This window comes from Garra rufa, chromosome 16, assembly GCF_049309525.1.
Source record: "Garra rufa chromosome 16, GarRuf1.0, whole genome shotgun sequence".
Taxonomy (NCBI): domain Eukaryota; kingdom Metazoa; phylum Chordata; class Actinopteri; order Cypriniformes; family Cyprinidae; genus Garra; species Garra rufa.
In genome coordinates, this window is record NC_133376.1 from 34,518,675 (window position 1) to 34,536,305 (window position 17,631).

Consider the following 17,631-nt stretch of genomic DNA (forward strand, 5'->3'; position numbering starts at 1 on the left):
CAAATTTAGATTACACTTCTGAGAATTATAAGGAAAAAAAAAAAAAAAAAAAAAAAAAAAAAAAAAAGTAGAATTGCAATTATTAGAAATAAAGTCAGAATTGTACGTTTTTATATAGAAACTCTGACTTTATTTCTCACAATTTTGAGTTTATATCACACAATTCTGAGAAAAAAAGTCAGACTTGAGAGTCTATTGCTTCTGTTTTTACAACTTGCAATTGAGAGTATATCTCAGCAAAAAAAGTCACAATAACTTTTTTTGTTTTAATTCAGTGGCAGAAACAGGCTTCCATAGTGTGGTGTAAAGTAACAATGTTAAAAATATGAATGGCAATAAAAAGGCATCAGTCTAAACAATTTCTTTGCTTATATGATTTTGAATTTTGGGGTAATTGACATCCTCTAGCCTGTTCAGGAGATTCACTGTATTAGCCATTCATCTGAGATGCAAAAGATAATGCTTAAAATGATATTAAAACATAACTCATACCTGATGACACACTCCTGGTGGGTGGACATTGCAGCTTGGTCCTTAACAACGTGGTCCTGTTAGGAGGAGGTTTATTCAAGGTTCCCACAGAGGGTTCAGCATGGTCTGCTTTAAAATAAAATAAAAAATAAACCACCAATAAAAATCTTTAACAGTTTCTTAGTACATAAATTAGTTTGTGGGCCAGCAAGAGAATTTCCTAGGAGGCTTATGTGTGTATCAAATCAATAAAACATGCAGGTCTTATCATCTCTTTTTGATGATATATGCTCTTATAAACACTGATACTCCTATAAACATTGATAGTGAATTGACACAGTGAATTTTTATGGGTTACGACAGTGTTTGTTCATCTAGGCCAGAGCCTTGCTCCTCCCAAGTTTGTCTCCTTTGCTCAGCTGGGGTTTAAAAAGACACTTAACATTCAACAATATTATTGATTAGGATACAACGGTCAATATCAGATGAGAACAACACTAACTAAATGAAGCTGGATAATGACACTACTGTCTTCCACTTTATAAGTGAACTGAATTTGTTCATAAGTGACACATTTCACAGCATCAACACTGTTATTTTACTGAATTTAATAAACAGAATGGACTTAAGCTGAATGACACTATTGTCCTCAACTGCTTATAGCTGACCCGAACCTGTTTCATAATGAATGAACTTTACACAGTTATTGAACTGAATTGAACCAACACTGAACTGACTGGAGCTGGATAATCACACTATTGTTTTGCACCAGTGATACTGTTGCTTTGTTTTTTAATACGGTAAAGCAGTTTTGGAATAATCTTTATTGTAACAAGTGCCAAAGAAAATAATAAAGATGACTAGATTTGACCACAAACAGCAATATAGCAGCACTGCTACTTAATAAAATGCTATTGGAGTTATCACAAACCAATTTGAATATATATGCAACTCCACTGTACTGCAAAAAAAATAAAAATAATAATCTGTGCTTACTTCTCCATAACGGTGTCTCAGGCTTCACATAAAAGGCAGACAACAAAGGAATAATACAAAAGCGATAGGATCCGATAAGGAGGCATGTCAAAAGAGTCAGATCACATTGAGGACAAGAGCTTGGCTGCTTATAAAGCGTTGAATTAGTAAAAACTTGCTCTGAGATTTCAGTCAAGGTGCCTCTGTGTGCAGACATGACCTTCCACAGCGAGTTAAACATAATGAAGAGAAAATAAGGTCCGTTTGCATTGGTAGATCCTCATTATTTTCACGTGCACTGCTTTCTCATAGCCTTCCAAGTGAACTGATGTGGAACAAACCCTGCCCTGCAGACATTAGGGACTGAGTGACCCGATCTATATAAACAACATGTCCATCAACCAATGACAACAGCAGAATGTTCAAAAGGCAAAAGAGCTTCACTATCTAGACCGAAAAAGCAACCTATATTTTCATGTGCAGTTCTCCTGATTAAACTGATTTCAGGTCATTTAATCTACTTAGACTTAAACAGCTTTATATTTAAGCTGAAATCATATTTTAAAGTCGAGATGTTTTAAAAATCTAGTTAAAGTATATTGAATCCTTTAGAACAGATTTAATCTTAAGTCTTTGGATTTGAGGCAACACTGACCTAGCAAGGAAATGTGGGTCAAGCTGGATAAAATGAGGTTGATCTTGTCTAAAGCAGTGACTTCTATCCATAATTATTTTTATTTTTTAATTTTCCTTCACTGCGTTGACAATATGGGAAGGCTCACCTGGCTTTGGATGTCCATTTGTCTGAGAAGTGCTGGAGCTCTTGGTCTGTAATTTGGATTTCACTGGCAGTTTGGAGGCTGATGGTGGAGCTGCGAATGCAGCAGATCTGGACAGGGATCCTGAAACTGCACTCGCACCTTCAGTTAAATGGATTTTGAGCTTAACTGCAGAGGGAAAAATAACAAACAATAAATCCATTGTTATACTGGTGTTTGTACTGCAAACAGTGTGCTTTAAAAAAAATCTGTAAAAGCAATTAAACAACCCTTCAAAAACACAATGAATGTTTTGTGCCAAGTTCATAGCTACAGGAAGTTGGGTTTTCCCCCCCCCACAATTGACACTTAACATATAATATACACTACCAGTCAAAAGTAACAGCAAGTTTTACTTTTAAAATGTTTAAAACGTTTTTTAAAGAGGTCTCTTCTGCTCCTCAAGCCTGCATGTATTTGATCCAAAGTACAAGAAAAACAGTAAAATTTATAAATATTTTTACTATTTAAAATAACTGCGTTTTATTTTAATATATTTTAAAATGTAATTTATTCCTGTGATTTCAGTCACATGTTCCTTCAGAAATCATTGTATTATTCTGATTTGCGGCTTAACAAACATTATACTTATTATTATTATTGTTGAAAACAGCTGAGAAGAATTTGAGTTTTTTTGATGAACAGAAAGTAAAGAGAACAGCATTTATCTGAAATAAAAAAAAATCTTCTGTGAAAATGTCTTCATCATCACTTTTGATCAATTTAAAGCATCATTGTTAAATAAAAGTATTAATTTCTAGAATTTCTTTACCAAATATTACACTCCAAGCTTTTGAATGGTATAGTATATAATGTTACAAAAGCTTTATTTCCGATAAATGCTGATCTTTGAATCTTTATATTCATCAAAAAATCCTGAAAAAGTATTTAACCGTTTTAAATATTATTATTAATAACAACAACAACAACAACAACAACAACAACAACAATAAAAAAATGTTTCTTGAACAGCAAATCAGCATATTAGAATGATTTCTGAAGGATCATGTGACACTGAAGACTGGAGTAATGATGCTGAAAATTTTGATTTGATCACAGGAATAAATTACATTTAAAAAAAATTTAAATAGAAAGCAGTTATTTTAAATAGCAAAAATATTTCACAATATTACTGCTTTAGATGTATTTGCAGTAGAAGAGACTTCTTTAAAAAACATTACAAGTATTACTGTTCAAAAACGTTTGCATTGGTAGTGTACAAACATACCAAAAAGGGTTCCAAAAAAAAAGATCACTTATTATAATCATTTAAAGCAGGTACATTTCTTTCCATCTTGAAGGTGAACAAGAGAACTGCATCTGCTTCAAATCTGCCAAAAATGATCCAATCCCAGTCTTTAACATTCCTAAAATAATTACCTATCCCACAGAAAAAAAATGTGATTAAATGTACTGCCTAGCACAAATGTGCAACCAAAAAAAAAAAAACTCCTTATGCATGAAATTATTTGTTTAGCATTAAAGTAAAGACTGAGTGAAATTAAGATTTCTATTTCAAGTAAATGCAGTTCTATTAATCAAAACGAATCCTGAGGAAAAAAGCTCTATCATGGTTTCCACAAAAACAATAAGCACCAATATTAACATTGATAATCATAAGAAATGTTTCTTGAGCAGCAAATCAGCATATTAGAATGATTTCTGAAGGGTTATGTGACACTGAAGACTGGAGTAATGATGCAGAAAATTCAGCTTTCAATCACAGGAATAAAATGAATTTTAAAATATATTAAAACAGAAAACAATTCTTTTAAATTGCAAATCAAATCAAGTCCTCCCTTAAAAATATTTGTTTAGTATTTAGGAAACAAGCATGGTACAACAAGCATTTAATTCTCCTATAATGTGGCATCAATCCATTATTTTTTAACATGTTGACTGACTAAAAGGACTGACAGGAATGGCACTACTCTGAACAAAGAAAAACAGTATAAATCACTCAACTTATTAGACCATTAGTAAGACAATCCAAACCCTGCTGCAACATGCACCAACTCACACTGTAAAAGTAAAAGCTGACAAAACAACAGAACGATAAAGCTCTGCAGTGCACAACGCCCTTACCATCAGACGTGCTCAGTTTGCTCCTGGGTGAAGGCATGTCAGTGCTACCGCTGCCATCTTTTCCCGCTGCACCGGGTTTGAGCTTAGAGGCTGAAAGTGGTGGTCGTAAGTTTGCAGCTGGAACGTGAGCAGCAGAGGCGCCTCCTGTCCTGGCTGGTGATGGCTGGGAGCCAACCCTGCTTCTACTCCACTCACATGCTGCTGCTGCAGGCCTGCTAGACACTGCCTGCAAGAGAAGTTCCCTTTCAGCAATTTTCTCCCACGCATGCCACCCCAAGCCTGAGCTTCCCATGCTTACAGCAGCGTTGGCCATAACACATCTGAAGAGTGTGACTCACACAGACTTGAGACATGAGCAGCTATTGTAATGCCCATGGGAATTCTGAAGTCACTGCCAAGTTTTTTTTTTCCGCCTCTCTAACTCTGCAAACATGATGTGGTGTGTGCACATGGAACGCATTTTCCACAGACTCAGCTTGCTGCCCTCTTGCAGCAGTAATTAAAACAGCAATTACACTGCATAGTGCATGAACACTTTCTATTTAGATTTTTGTTTGTGAATTGTTCTTTAAGATGGCAGCCTTAATCCAAACATTACAGAGACAAATCAAATCAACAGACAAAACTCACTCAAGTATTACTTAGAACATTACATTTTGATTATTGACCAGTATTAGAGATTGATTATATTTGTATCAGTCATGATCGGATATATGTGACCTTGGACCACAAAAAAAGTCATAAGGGTTAACGTTTTGAAATGGAGATTTATACATCATCTGAAAGCTGAATACATAAGCTTTCCATTGACGTATCGTTTGTTAGGATAAAATTTGGCCAAGATGCAACTATTTGAAAATCTTGAATCTCAGGGGGCAAAAAAAAAAAAAAAAAAAAAAAAACACAACTAAATGTGAGAAAATCGCCTTTAAAGTTGTCCAAATGAACTTCTTAGCAATGCATATTACTAATCAAAAATTAAGTTTTGATATATTCACTGTAGGAAATGTACAAAATATCTTCATGGAACATGATCTTTACTTAATATCCTAATGATTTTGGCATAAAAGGAAAAATTATAATTTTGACCCATACAAGGTATTTTTGGCTATTGCTACAAATTTTTTTTTTTTTGGTGATTCAGGGTCACATATTGGCCAATATTGGATATACACAGAAACAACGAAAGGTGAAATTGAAAAATCTTTCATCATTTGCTTACCAGTCTGACTTTCATTCATCTTTAAAACACAGATATGATAATGAAATTTTAATGAAGGGTTTTTGTACCTGCACTAATTGTCTATGCAACTAAAACTCTCACTTCAAAATGTGAGTTTTGTTTACAACCAATAAGATTTGTTCTTGCATGTCAAGCAAGTACAATTGAGCTTTTGTTTACTACATTTAATGTGCTCTATGCACCGTTTCTGCAGAAGACTTGGTTCAACGATTTAATTCATATGGATTATGTTTACTTCTCATTTTATGAACTTTTTAAAGTGTTATCAGAGGGACAGAAATCTCACAGGTTTCTTTAAAAACACATTCACCTGTGTTTTAAAGATGAACGAAAGTCTTACGGGTTTAGAACAAGTTAAGGAGGAGTAAACAATTTCTTATTTTTGGATTAACTATCCTTTTAATTATGCATGCTCATTTTCCCTATTTTATATTAGGATTACCTTTGCCATCATCAAACACTAAGTTTAATTCATTTAATCTTTAATAAAACTAATAAGTTAATATCACAGTTAAATGTGACTTTGATGTTGTGTATTATGTACAGTGTTGGGAAGCTTACTTTGGAAATTTAATAGGTTACTGATTACAAGTTAACCCATTTAAAATGTTATAAGTAGTGTAGCTATTTCACTTACTTTATTAAAGTAATGTAACTAATTACTGTTGGATTACTTTTCTAAATTTCTAATGAACGTTTTTAATTAATGATTTTCAAACATTTAAAGCAGGCAGGGATAACCTTACAGTAGTACTCAACACTAATTACTGTCAGACTTTCAAAATCCTTCATTACTTGAATTAAGATTGGAAAAATTGTATTTTAAAGCACAGCCACCACAAAATCAGACTCCAGCACTTAAATCTGTATGCAGAAGTGTGTGAAAACATTCAAATGGTAACACCCTTTGTAATTATTATTTTCATAACTAATTTAATTTAACGGATTACAATTACATTTTTATTGTTATTAAATTACATAATTCTAATACATGCAAGTAGTTATTTCCCAACACTCATGTACAGTTTGACATTTACTAATGTTGTATTCTCCAAATCCATTTGTAGCATATAAAAGGATTGATTTTGGATTCATTTTATAACTTTACTTGACATTATCCATTTATTGGTTACTGGCCATAACTTACCGACAGATTGACTTTCTGAATCTTCCCACGAACCTTGACAGACTCATTCCCCTGGGTGTCCACTCTATGTGGCTCTGTCTCTGCAGGTTTAGTCTTCCCACCCTGATTCTGAGCAACTCCTTTAGGGTTTCTCTGTGGTGTGGTGAGGTTGTTCAAGACTGTATTCTTCTCTTGTGATCCATCTTTACTTGTTTTGGAAGAGGTAGCACTTTCAGACCATCGGCGAGGCCGAAATTTTGAGGCTGGACCACTTTCTTGGCAAGTAGATGAGTGAGTTCGTTTAGCTGCATTGGAACTCTTTACACTTGTAGTTGATTTGGTAGGAGGTGACTTATGTTGGTCCATAGTCTGGCTTTCGTTAGTTTGAGAGACGCCGTTTGAAACTGGTGCACTTGATGTCTTGAAGGGGTTGGAGGCACGTGACATAATTTTAGACTTTATATTATTGAAGTTAGGCTTTGGAAACCGTTTTATTTCCATCTTATTGCTTTTGCTCGCTGACAACAAGGGTGTTTTAGGCTTTTGAGAGCCAGCGCCTTGCTGCTGCCTAATAACTTGAGCCATTGGACTCTCTGAATCACCTTCATCTTTATTCAAAGGTGACTCAGACAAAGATGGGAGGCAAAATGTCTTGTTACTCACAGTCTGCACTGGAGTTGATGTTTGAGCATTGCCACTGATGTCCAAATCCTCAGAAGCAGTAAGAAGCACAGTTTTTCCCTCCACTGGTGTTGAAGGATTAGATCCACCGTTGGTGCATGCCAACTTTTGCATGTCTTTATTGGATTTGTGATAATGAACAGGTGTGACACAATCAAGTTTCTCATTGCTCAATGACTTTTCATCTATGAGAAAGGTCTGATTGTTGAGTTGGATGTAGGTACACTCCAGACCCTGATTCTTGCGCTCGTCTTGTTGGAGCTCAGCTAGGCCTTCGCACACATCAGGTAACATGCCCGACACTACGCCGAGATCTAAAGATATATCCAAGGAGGTTCTGGACTCCCCGATCAGTGAGGTGCTAAGTGGCTGGTCGTTCTCATGCAAGACAAAGCTGTTACTCCTCATGACCATCTCACCAGAGCTCACAGAGCAGCAGTTCTCACTGGATCCACGGCGTGATGGCTCGCAGGAGTCCACCTCAGACAGCTCTCGCTCGACACAGTCAGGGGAGGTTTCTGAGCTTCGGTCACTGCTATTGCATTCATTGTTTTTGGGGTCCACTATCAAGAGAGTCATATTCTCATTCCAGTTGTCAATTTTTGATTTGACATAGTCTACAGCAATTGCAGCACTTGATATCACTACCTTTGAGGGAGAAGTTTCAGGTTTTGTTGGGAAAGTGATACAGTCCTCCATTTCCACATCAGGAGGACTATCTGAACTGCCACAACTCAAACTGCTAGAGCCCCTTAGTGAATCAGGTGAATGCTCACTTGGGCATGTGATGTTGTTTCCATTTTTGTCCTCAATGGGGAAAGTAAGATTCATGGATCTACGTGAGGTCTCCATGGAGCAGCCGGTATGAGCAATTTTACATCGGTCTGAAACACCTCTTGGTTTTCGAGAATTGTATTAGTTGTCTCTAGAACGTCAGTGCAGGGTTATTTATTGAAACTCATTGTCTGAATGTTCCTGAAAGAGAGACAGAGAGAGGAAAAAAAACAAAAAACAAAAAAGTTAACAAAATGTACAGAAATTCTAAACAATTCTAAACTCTGAGGTCTAGGCCAGTGGTTTTCAAACTTTAAGAGTGACCCTATTTTTTTCTTTTTAAATTGACACGAACATATACATACATATATATATATATATTTTAGAGGTTGCGTTAACCGAAAATTGTCCATTATCGATGGAATTGTTTTTATCAGTGACGGAAAAATCTGGAGGCTCTAAGTCACTTGACAGATTAAATCTATTGTTAGATCTATTGTAATTTAACTGTAATTCCAACCCCTGTCCAGTTGGTAGTGAGTGTGCTCCAGTGTGGCAGCAGAGCACGGGATCCAAAACAAAAAACTAAACTATCACGAATTTTTTGCTAGTGAGGTGAGTACCCAGTGTAAGCTACAGTGGCCTATCATGACACATTACAGAGCGAAAAAACGGTATTGATTGTTTATTTAATTAGAAAATCCAAGCAATTTTAAATCTGAGATTTTTTTCATGTCAAAAGTAGCACAGAACTTAGCCTATTGCGATTTATTGGATAGGAGGCGCACTATTCATTCTGTTCATTCATAAACTGAAAACAGCATATTGGTTCTAAAAATAAGAATATTAAATTAAATGTAACAAAAATAAATGCAATAAAATGTGTTATTATCATTAAAATATAAAAATTTCACAACTGGATTCTGCCATGAGGTGGCTGCCGCTTACTTTTGTTTTGTTGTTTATGTTTATTTAGTTAAGTTTGCTGGTTCCCGATTCCTTCTTCCCTGAGTCTTGAACTTTAATACATACATTTTCCATTAATCTTCTGGCGAACCATTTTTTAAGACTCACGACCCACCTGAGGGTCGCAACCCAGGGTTTGAAAACCACTGGTCTAGGCTGACGTATCCACCTTATTTTTCCTATAAGAGCAGGCACAGCCATTTGTAAATTTAATGTGTCTGGCTTCCGGTCTCATCTGCTTCCAGTGGTTTTTAGCTGTACAAACAGCTTGTTTTGTTGCTTGATATTGCATAACTGATATTGATAACGGTTGTGTCTTACCATATTATTTTAAATTATACTACGTGGCCATTGAATGCTTGAATCTGATTGGCTGACAAACATTCTAAAGTGTGCATTATTTTTAGGGAAACATGGGCCGAACATACTTTCAGGCAGCTCTTGACTGCATTACATGTCTATATCACTTTGCCACATGATTTCAGTTATTACAAAGGTTCCTTACAGCCTAAAACCGCAAAATAACCAAAACTCCAGATAAATACAGTAAACAATAGGAATAAAAAGACAGATTATTTCCATGTTTTTGCCAAAAAATGATGCTTTCTGTACAGCAGGCACATACTCTATTTCTCCCAATCTCTCTTTTGACACTGCAAACATTTTTCACCATATTAAAAACATAAAATTAAGGCAGCTGCTGAACTTCAGTTAAATCAGCTTAAAACAAGTAATTTTAACTTATTACAATAAAAATTAGTTGATTTAACTTAAAATTTTAAGGCAGCTGCTAAACATATGTTTTTTAGTTGAAACTGGTGAAAACTTTTTACAGTGTACAGACACACACACACAGTTTGCGCGCACGTTAACATACGCGCTAATGTTGTTAGCGCTGCTCTGACGATTAACAACTTGAAGTTCATGACATTTCTCACAAGCGAGGGAACAACGGCATGGCAGAAGTCTAACAAATTACCACAAAAACAGCTTACTTCTGCATTTAAATATGTGACCCTGGACCACAAAACCAGTCATAAGGTTAAATTTTACAAAACTGAGATGTATATATAATATGAAAGCTCAGTAAATAAGCTTTCTATTGATGTATGGTTTATTACGATAGGACAATATTTGGCAGCAGAGTTACATCTATTTGAAAATCTGCAATCTGAGGATGCAAAAAAATCAAAATACTGAGAAAATCACCTTTAAAGTTGTCCAAATTAGGGTCTTAACAATGCATATTACTAATCAAAAATTACATTTTGATACATTTACAGTAGGAATTTTACAAAAAATCTTCATGGAACATGATCTTTACTTAATTTCCTAATGATTTTTGGCATAAAAGAAAAATCAATAATTTTGACCCATGCAATGTATTTTTGGCTATTGCTACAAATATACCCCAGCGACTTAAGACTGGTTTTGGGGTTCAGGGTCACATATAAGGTGGATAAGATATTATGGATATGAAGGAGACTCAATGTGCTGGAGCTAAATTAAAAAGGTATTAGCTATTGTTGCTGCAATAATCCACTGAACAAACACACAGCCTAGCCAATTACAATCTGTGAAACCTGTTGTTGTCGGTTATAAAATAACTAACAGTCTTCTTTGTGGAGATGTTACATAACCTACTGACCAATTACTTTTAGAGTAATGAAGAAATTGATGCCCTCTTCAATTCTTTATGATTCCTAGAGAAACACCATTAAAAATGCAAGAGCTTATTCACAGGTTATCAACCTCTTGTCCTTCTTCATGTGGAACTGAAAAACTAATTTTAAAGGTTTTTTTTTTTAATAAAACACTGGCCATTTTTTAAGGTAAATTAGAGAAAGTCTCTTGCGTTCAGTATGGCTGAATTTATTAGTTTAAAGCAACAGTGCAGTGAAATCTTCATTTAAAATAAATATTTTATATATTAGAAATGTAAAAGAATTCTTATATGCTGATTTGTTGCTGAAGAAACACTTATATTATCAATCTTGAAAACAGTTGTGTTGTCTAATACTTTTGTGCAAAAAGTTAAGAGGCTTTGATGAATGTAGTTCAAAATAATTTTTTCAATAAAATGTACACATTTATGTAATTAACAAACTGCATGGAAAGAGTAACTCTTATTAATATCTACATGTTTTATAGTCATTGCACATGAACCTAGAAATAAAGTACATTTTAATCGAAAAGTAAAAAGAATTACTGAATCTAAACTTTTTAACAGTAGTTTAACTAACATAGTCAAACCAAAAAAAACAGATATAATTTTAAAAAAATTTTTACTAGTGGGTGCAGGAGATTATAGTTAATTTATGTAAGTGAAGATAGCAAAATAAAGTAAACTGACATATTATACTCAAATTCTTCATACAGTGGACTACCAGTAAAACTGATAAAAAAAAGGGACCAAAAATTTGATTTTTAGTTTAAATTTTGAGTTTTAGTAATTTTTATTTACTATTTTTCGAAACTACAGCGAATAAACTGTGATAATGCAAGAAATGTTGAAGGTGTATGAATAAATTTGGGTGACTGTAATTCATTTGTGATTATCAAGATGAATTTGTTCTGACACCATTTAACTCTGAGTTCTTGTCATATTTTATTACCATTTTCTAAACTTATAGCAAATAAACTGATATAATGTAAAAATGTTGAACGTGTCTTAATAAATTTTGGTTTGACTGTACATCGTAAAACCGGCAAACAGGTGTCAATGGATATCAGATTAACTAGTCTACAGGACCCTTACCAACATTAACTGCTGAGACAGAGTAATTTAGTGACTTGAGCGTAACATGTTGTGCGCTCCAGACAAATGATGGGTTAGATGCAGACTGGTGAGGGGTCAGTGGGAGCATGTGTATTTAGTGTATTTAGATAAGCAGCCCAGTGAGTGCAAAAACATCTCACTGTGTTTAGGGACAGATCTAACTCTGTGATAGGATGGCTACACCCCAGTGGACGTTTTTTCCAAATACACAATGCTTGCTTTGACGTAACACAAACACTAAATTTTATAAAATCTGATTAACAATACAGTGTCTTTTATTAAAAATCAATTGAAATTAATTACGTTTCTAAGGGCCAGACAATATCTTGGAATATCCCATTTATTTTTTGGGTTGTGTCTCCTCACATTAACATCATTGCATTACTCCACAGGGGTTGAAGGGACATGCCATACTTTGCCTCTGCTAAGGGAAAGGCCTTGCATGCTCTAATGCACTTCTGTCAAGTACAATGAGGAGAGAGCCCAGTTTATGCAGATCCAGAGACAAGCTCTCCGTCTAGCTTCTTTTTGAAATAACAAACCTCATTCAATCAAAGCATGTGAACAAGCCACTAACTGTGGAACTACTAGTAAATCTGTGACTAGACAAAACAGTATAGAAATAAATAGCAACACCATAAATCAAAGAATCAGAACCTCCTCAGAAGGTGAATAAGTGACCAATGACTAGTAATTGTGACTTTGAATTTGCTAAAATGTAGACTATCAATAATTGGAATTCTTCGACTGCTATTTGTGAAAAATATTATTAATGCAAACTTTCAGCAAGCCATGTTGTCTTAAATGTTGAGTCTTATCTGTTTTGTCATAGTCGGAGTACACTGGGGAAAAAATTATCTAAAAAAATAAGTTACAGTGTAATATTGCAGTCACATGTTAAACATTAAATTCTTTATTTAGCTGCTTAAAAATTAATATAATCAAGTTAATCATATGGAACAATGTACTAAAACTACAAAGCTGAATCCTATTAATTTCTCATCTTTTTCTAACATGAAAGCATAATTGTAAAACACATTAGCCATAACTCTCATTGAAACATTACTCTCCCTAATACTCCGATTTTAAAAGAAGTGCAGAAATTTCCTTCCTTGAATCGCTGGCTAAGTGAAAGGTTACCTTGGGAACTAACAGTGTGCTTAGTCATTTACAGTCCGACTGCTCATGCAAGGGCTGGGCATTAAAGAAACAAGAGCCCCTCTGTTAATACTTCACTACAGCCTGGAGAATTATTGATGTATGCATTTTATTTCAACTTTGAACGGACATAAAACTGATATGTCAAACTCTCATAAAACGCAACAGTGAAATACAATGGATCATTCATTTCTGAGAGTTAAAGAAGTCTATTTATTAAGAGCCTAGTCTGGAAAAACATCAGATCTGGAGCACTAAATCGGTTTATGGCATAGTAACATAACACACTGCATAACAAACAAGCTTATACTTTTTTTACAGCATGTCCATAAAAAAAAAAAAATCACCAGCATTCTAATAGTAATTATGCACTTGCTGTAAAGCAAATTTATATGATTAATTACATGCTATATAAAATCTTTCATAAATACAATAAAAAGCAAAAATCAGAAAACCCTCAGAGTCCTACCGGGCATAACATGATGTCAGTTCAGCACATCCCATTCAGGCTCCTGCAGCACTCGCAGCTCCATGTCTCAGGATCAATCCTGTTAGTGCTGTGGTAAACACTACACCACACTAAACGCACGTATATAAAAACTGCCAGCTCTAAAATACCCATCAGCCCCGGCAGTCCCTCCTTCAGCACCGCTCCTGGCTCGCAGCAATGGTTTGTCTCATAGGAATGTGGCACAGTCCAGGCTGCTGTCAGCACACTTTTGGGCTGTCCCTGCATACTAAAACACGCCTCTACTCGTACAGCGCTCTTCAAGTTCCAGCCTAGGCCATGACTGAACTCACTGCAAAGCCTCAAGGCTAACTTTACAGGGGACAGTGACTGGTTACCCTATCCTAGACAAGCCCTACATAGGGGAGGGGCCAGGGCATGTCAGGCCAAAAGCAGCAATCGCAGTTGCCAAGCAGCCAGTAGCATATGAGAGGATTTAGGTATCAGAGGATAAACGAGGAGGAAAAACTGCAAAACTGGATGTCAGCCACATGAGCCAAACCTCTAATGTAAAACGAAGCATAAATATTACAAATTTAAAAATGATTAAAACATACATGTATCATAAAGTATATCTTTTTATTAAAGTAATCTAATTCTGCATATATTTAGCAAAAAACTGCAATGCCTTCTTTGTATTGACAAATCTTAGGCAATACATAGACTTCCTAAAGTTGTGTAATAGCAGGCATGAGAGGTATTATATCGGTAACTGGGCACAGTACTATTCCTGACTAATCCCTATTTAAAGTCTTTACACAAGAGTAGGGACCCATAATCTTGGTTAACAAAAGATACCAATAAGTGTTAGACACCAGGCTACACAGTTACATAATCAAACTTTTTACACATTAGTACATTTTTACATTAGTACTTTACACATTGTGACTCAGTAAACAATGGATTGTAATTCACTGGCACTCAAACTATAAAAAATAGCACAAACTCTCACTTAATAATTAACTTAGCTAACTTTATTAAATACCGCAATAATGTAATTGAGACATTTTGGCAAGACAAACAGTTTAAATCAAAAGTTTACAAACACCTTGCAGAATCTGCAAAATGTTAATTATGACCTGAATAAGAGATTTCATATAAAATGTTTACATATAGTCCACAAGAAAAAGAATAATAGTTGAAGTCATAAAAATGACCCTTGATTCTTAATACTGTGTTGTTACCTGAATGATTCACAGCTGTTTTTTTTTTGTTTTTTTCAGTTTAGTGATAGTTTTTAATGCACGCTGCTCTTCAGAAAAGTCATTCAGATCCCTTGGATTCCTTTGGTTTTTCAGCATTTTTGTATATTTGAACCCTATCCAACAATGACTGTATGATTTTGAGATCCATCTTTTCACACTGAGGACAACTGAGGGACTCATATGCAACTATTACAGAAGGTTCAAATGCTCACTGATACTTTAAAAGGTTGGCTTGACTTGAAAAACTATGCATTACGACCCCAGTGGTGTAAACTTTTGAACGGAATGAGCATGTGTACATTATTCTTTTTTTGCCTAAATATCACCCCCCCCCCCCTTTCCTACAGCTACATAGGATACTTACATGATCCTCAAAAGACAAAACATGTTAAATTTACCCTGATCTTCAAATACAAAAAAAGTTTTTACCCCCTGGTTGTTAATGAATCGTGTTTCCTTCTGAAGCAAAAGAACATTTGAACCTTCTGTAATAGTTGCATATGAGTCCCTCAGTTGTCCTCAGTGTGAAAAGATGGATCTCAAACTCATACAGTCATTGTTGGAAAGAGTACAAAAATGCTGAAAAACCAAAGAATGTGTGGGACCTGAAGGATTTTTCTGAAGAACAACAGGCAGTTTAACTGTTCAGAACAAACAAGGGACTCATGAACAACTGTCACTAAACAAAATACAGCTGTGGACCATTCAGGTAACAATGAAGTATTAAGAATCACGCTTATGTAAACTTTTGAACAGGGTCATTTTTATAAATTCAACTATTATTTTCTCTTGTGGACTATATGTAGAAGTCTTGTATGTAAAATATATTTAGGTTATTCAGGTTAGTACTACATAAAAACGTATTTTGTATGCATTTTGTATGATCCCTCTTATTTTGGTAAAATAAACCATATAGGATTACTTGCTTTTGATACTATTTGAACTAATTATTATTGTCTCATTGCTGTTAAATATGTATTGAAGTCATTTTAAAGGCTAATTGTCTGATTATTCAATTAATCGTCAGAAAAATAGACCAATTAACAAAATAATTACTGGTAACAGCCCTAGTGAAAACTGGAGTAATGGCTGCTGAAACCATCACAGCAATAAAACACATTTTAAAATACATTCAAATTGAATTTTAAACTATTTTACAAAATTACAGTTTCACTGCAGCCTTCGACAGCAAAACATTAAAGTACCTAACCAATAAATATCCTCTGACACTACTCTTAATATGTGACCCTGGACCACAAACCAGTCACATGGGTACATATAAAACGACAATTCTGCAGCTTCAATATGAGGTCCTAAAGGGCACCTGCACTATAACCTGCCATGGAATTTAAAGCTTCTGCCCTTTGAGCTTTCCTCTGCTTCTGAACACCATATCTGGTCATAGCACAATAGGTCCCATGGTACAATCCACTTATTGTGCACTTGAACCACATCAAACCAACACAAACTAAAAAATATTCACAAAATACATAAATGCATAGACTGGCTGATGCCTAAAACATCTAAATCAGTGTTCAAAAATCAAAACAAATCAAGAGACTCAGCACTGTATGTTCTTCACGGTGAAATCTAAAGAAGTTGGAAGGGGGGAAAAAACTAAATCTATAACATATTCCTGCTGAGCTCATGTTTCTCCCTCATACCTCCCTCAGAGCCACAATCTATTTCCTGATCGCTGCCTTTAAATGCACCTGACAGAAACATCACAGGCCTGTTTGGGATCTGTGGCAGTTCTATCTATAAATAACACGTGGAGTAAACAAAGTTGTAAAGCGATAGAAAGCAGAAGATCCCCTTCGATTAAATGTATACACACTCAGTAAACATTCAACAGGCGTAAACATAAACAAAAGCCACTGAAGACAATTGACGCGACTGGAGTAACAACACAAACATGCGTCGCGTTACTAAATCAGGGATGAAATGTAAGGTACAAAAGTACGTTTGCAGAAAAGTTAAATATTTACACTGACGTCTCAAGGTCTCTAGGTAGCACAGAGTACTTACCCCGCACGTCGCAAGTGAGGTAAACTGAGATTCACAGATTTTATTCACCGTTAAGGGCAGCAGCGACACTGGATAGGTGAGAGCTCAGGTGAGCGCGCGCTCTCCTTAAATGACGTCACTGCAGGAAAGACGCGAGCCGCTACAGTTCACGGTCAAAAGTCCAAGAGAAAACTGGTTAAAGTTGTGATTTGATCTCAAATGATGTTTTAATATATTTTGAATCAAAAAGTATATCTGTTAACTTTATGTTGAATCTGAGGATTTTATCTGGGAAATTTTATATTCATGAAAGTAGAAGACATAATTCTAAACCTTGTTTAAGGTTTTTATGATTGATTTTCAATATGAATTATCTATGCATTGATAGTAAAAAATGTAAGATACAATTCCATTTGCTGAAGAGTTAAAGTTGATTGAAAAGTGAAATTATATACGATCTCATTTGGTTGTATTTATCTTGTATTTTTGAATATTTATATCTAAAATGTAAATTGTAAACCCAATTTTTTTGGTTTATTTTATTTTATTTGGATGTCTTGTTATAATTGTATATGTTTTGTTGTAGTTTGTAATAATAATAAAATAATACAGTTCACGGTCATATATGCATAGGGATTGAATTTTACGATAACATATAGGCTAATATATTAACAAAGTTAATTTTTTTGACGGTTGTAATATAATATAACGGCTGTATGCTATATAATATCTTTATAATAATAATAATAATAATAATAATAATAAACTCGACTATATAAATAAATGTCAAAGTGTTTTAAAAAGTACAACTTTCAACATTTATTTATCTATCTAT

The 17,631-nt window shown here is 34.7% G+C and overlaps 1 protein-coding gene across 2 annotated transcripts in view; it reads right to left on the bottom strand.

The window, feature by feature from the left end:
- mtus1a (microtubule associated tumor suppressor 1a) overlaps window positions 1-13,783 on the bottom strand; it is a 45,016-nt gene extending 31,233 nt beyond the window's left edge. Inside the window, exons 1-5 of one of the 2 annotated variants that reach the window (XM_073820027.1) lie at window positions 13,546-13,783; window positions 6,740-8,374; window positions 4,350-4,575; window positions 2,229-2,393; window positions 493-597 (exon numbers count right to left, since the gene is read on the bottom strand). In XM_073820027.1, the coding sequence (XP_073676128.1) occupies window positions 493-597; window positions 2,229-2,393; window positions 4,350-4,575; window positions 6,740-8,251 (2,008 nt within the window). In that variant the 5' untranslated portion in view covers window positions 8,252-8,374; window positions 13,546-13,783. Of the gene's footprint in view, window positions 1-492; window positions 601-2,228; window positions 2,394-4,349; window positions 4,576-6,739; window positions 8,375-13,545 lie in introns of both variants that reach the window. The other variant, XM_073820026.1, reaches the window with a different exon arrangement.
- Window positions 13,784-17,631: the final 3,848 nt, after the last annotated feature.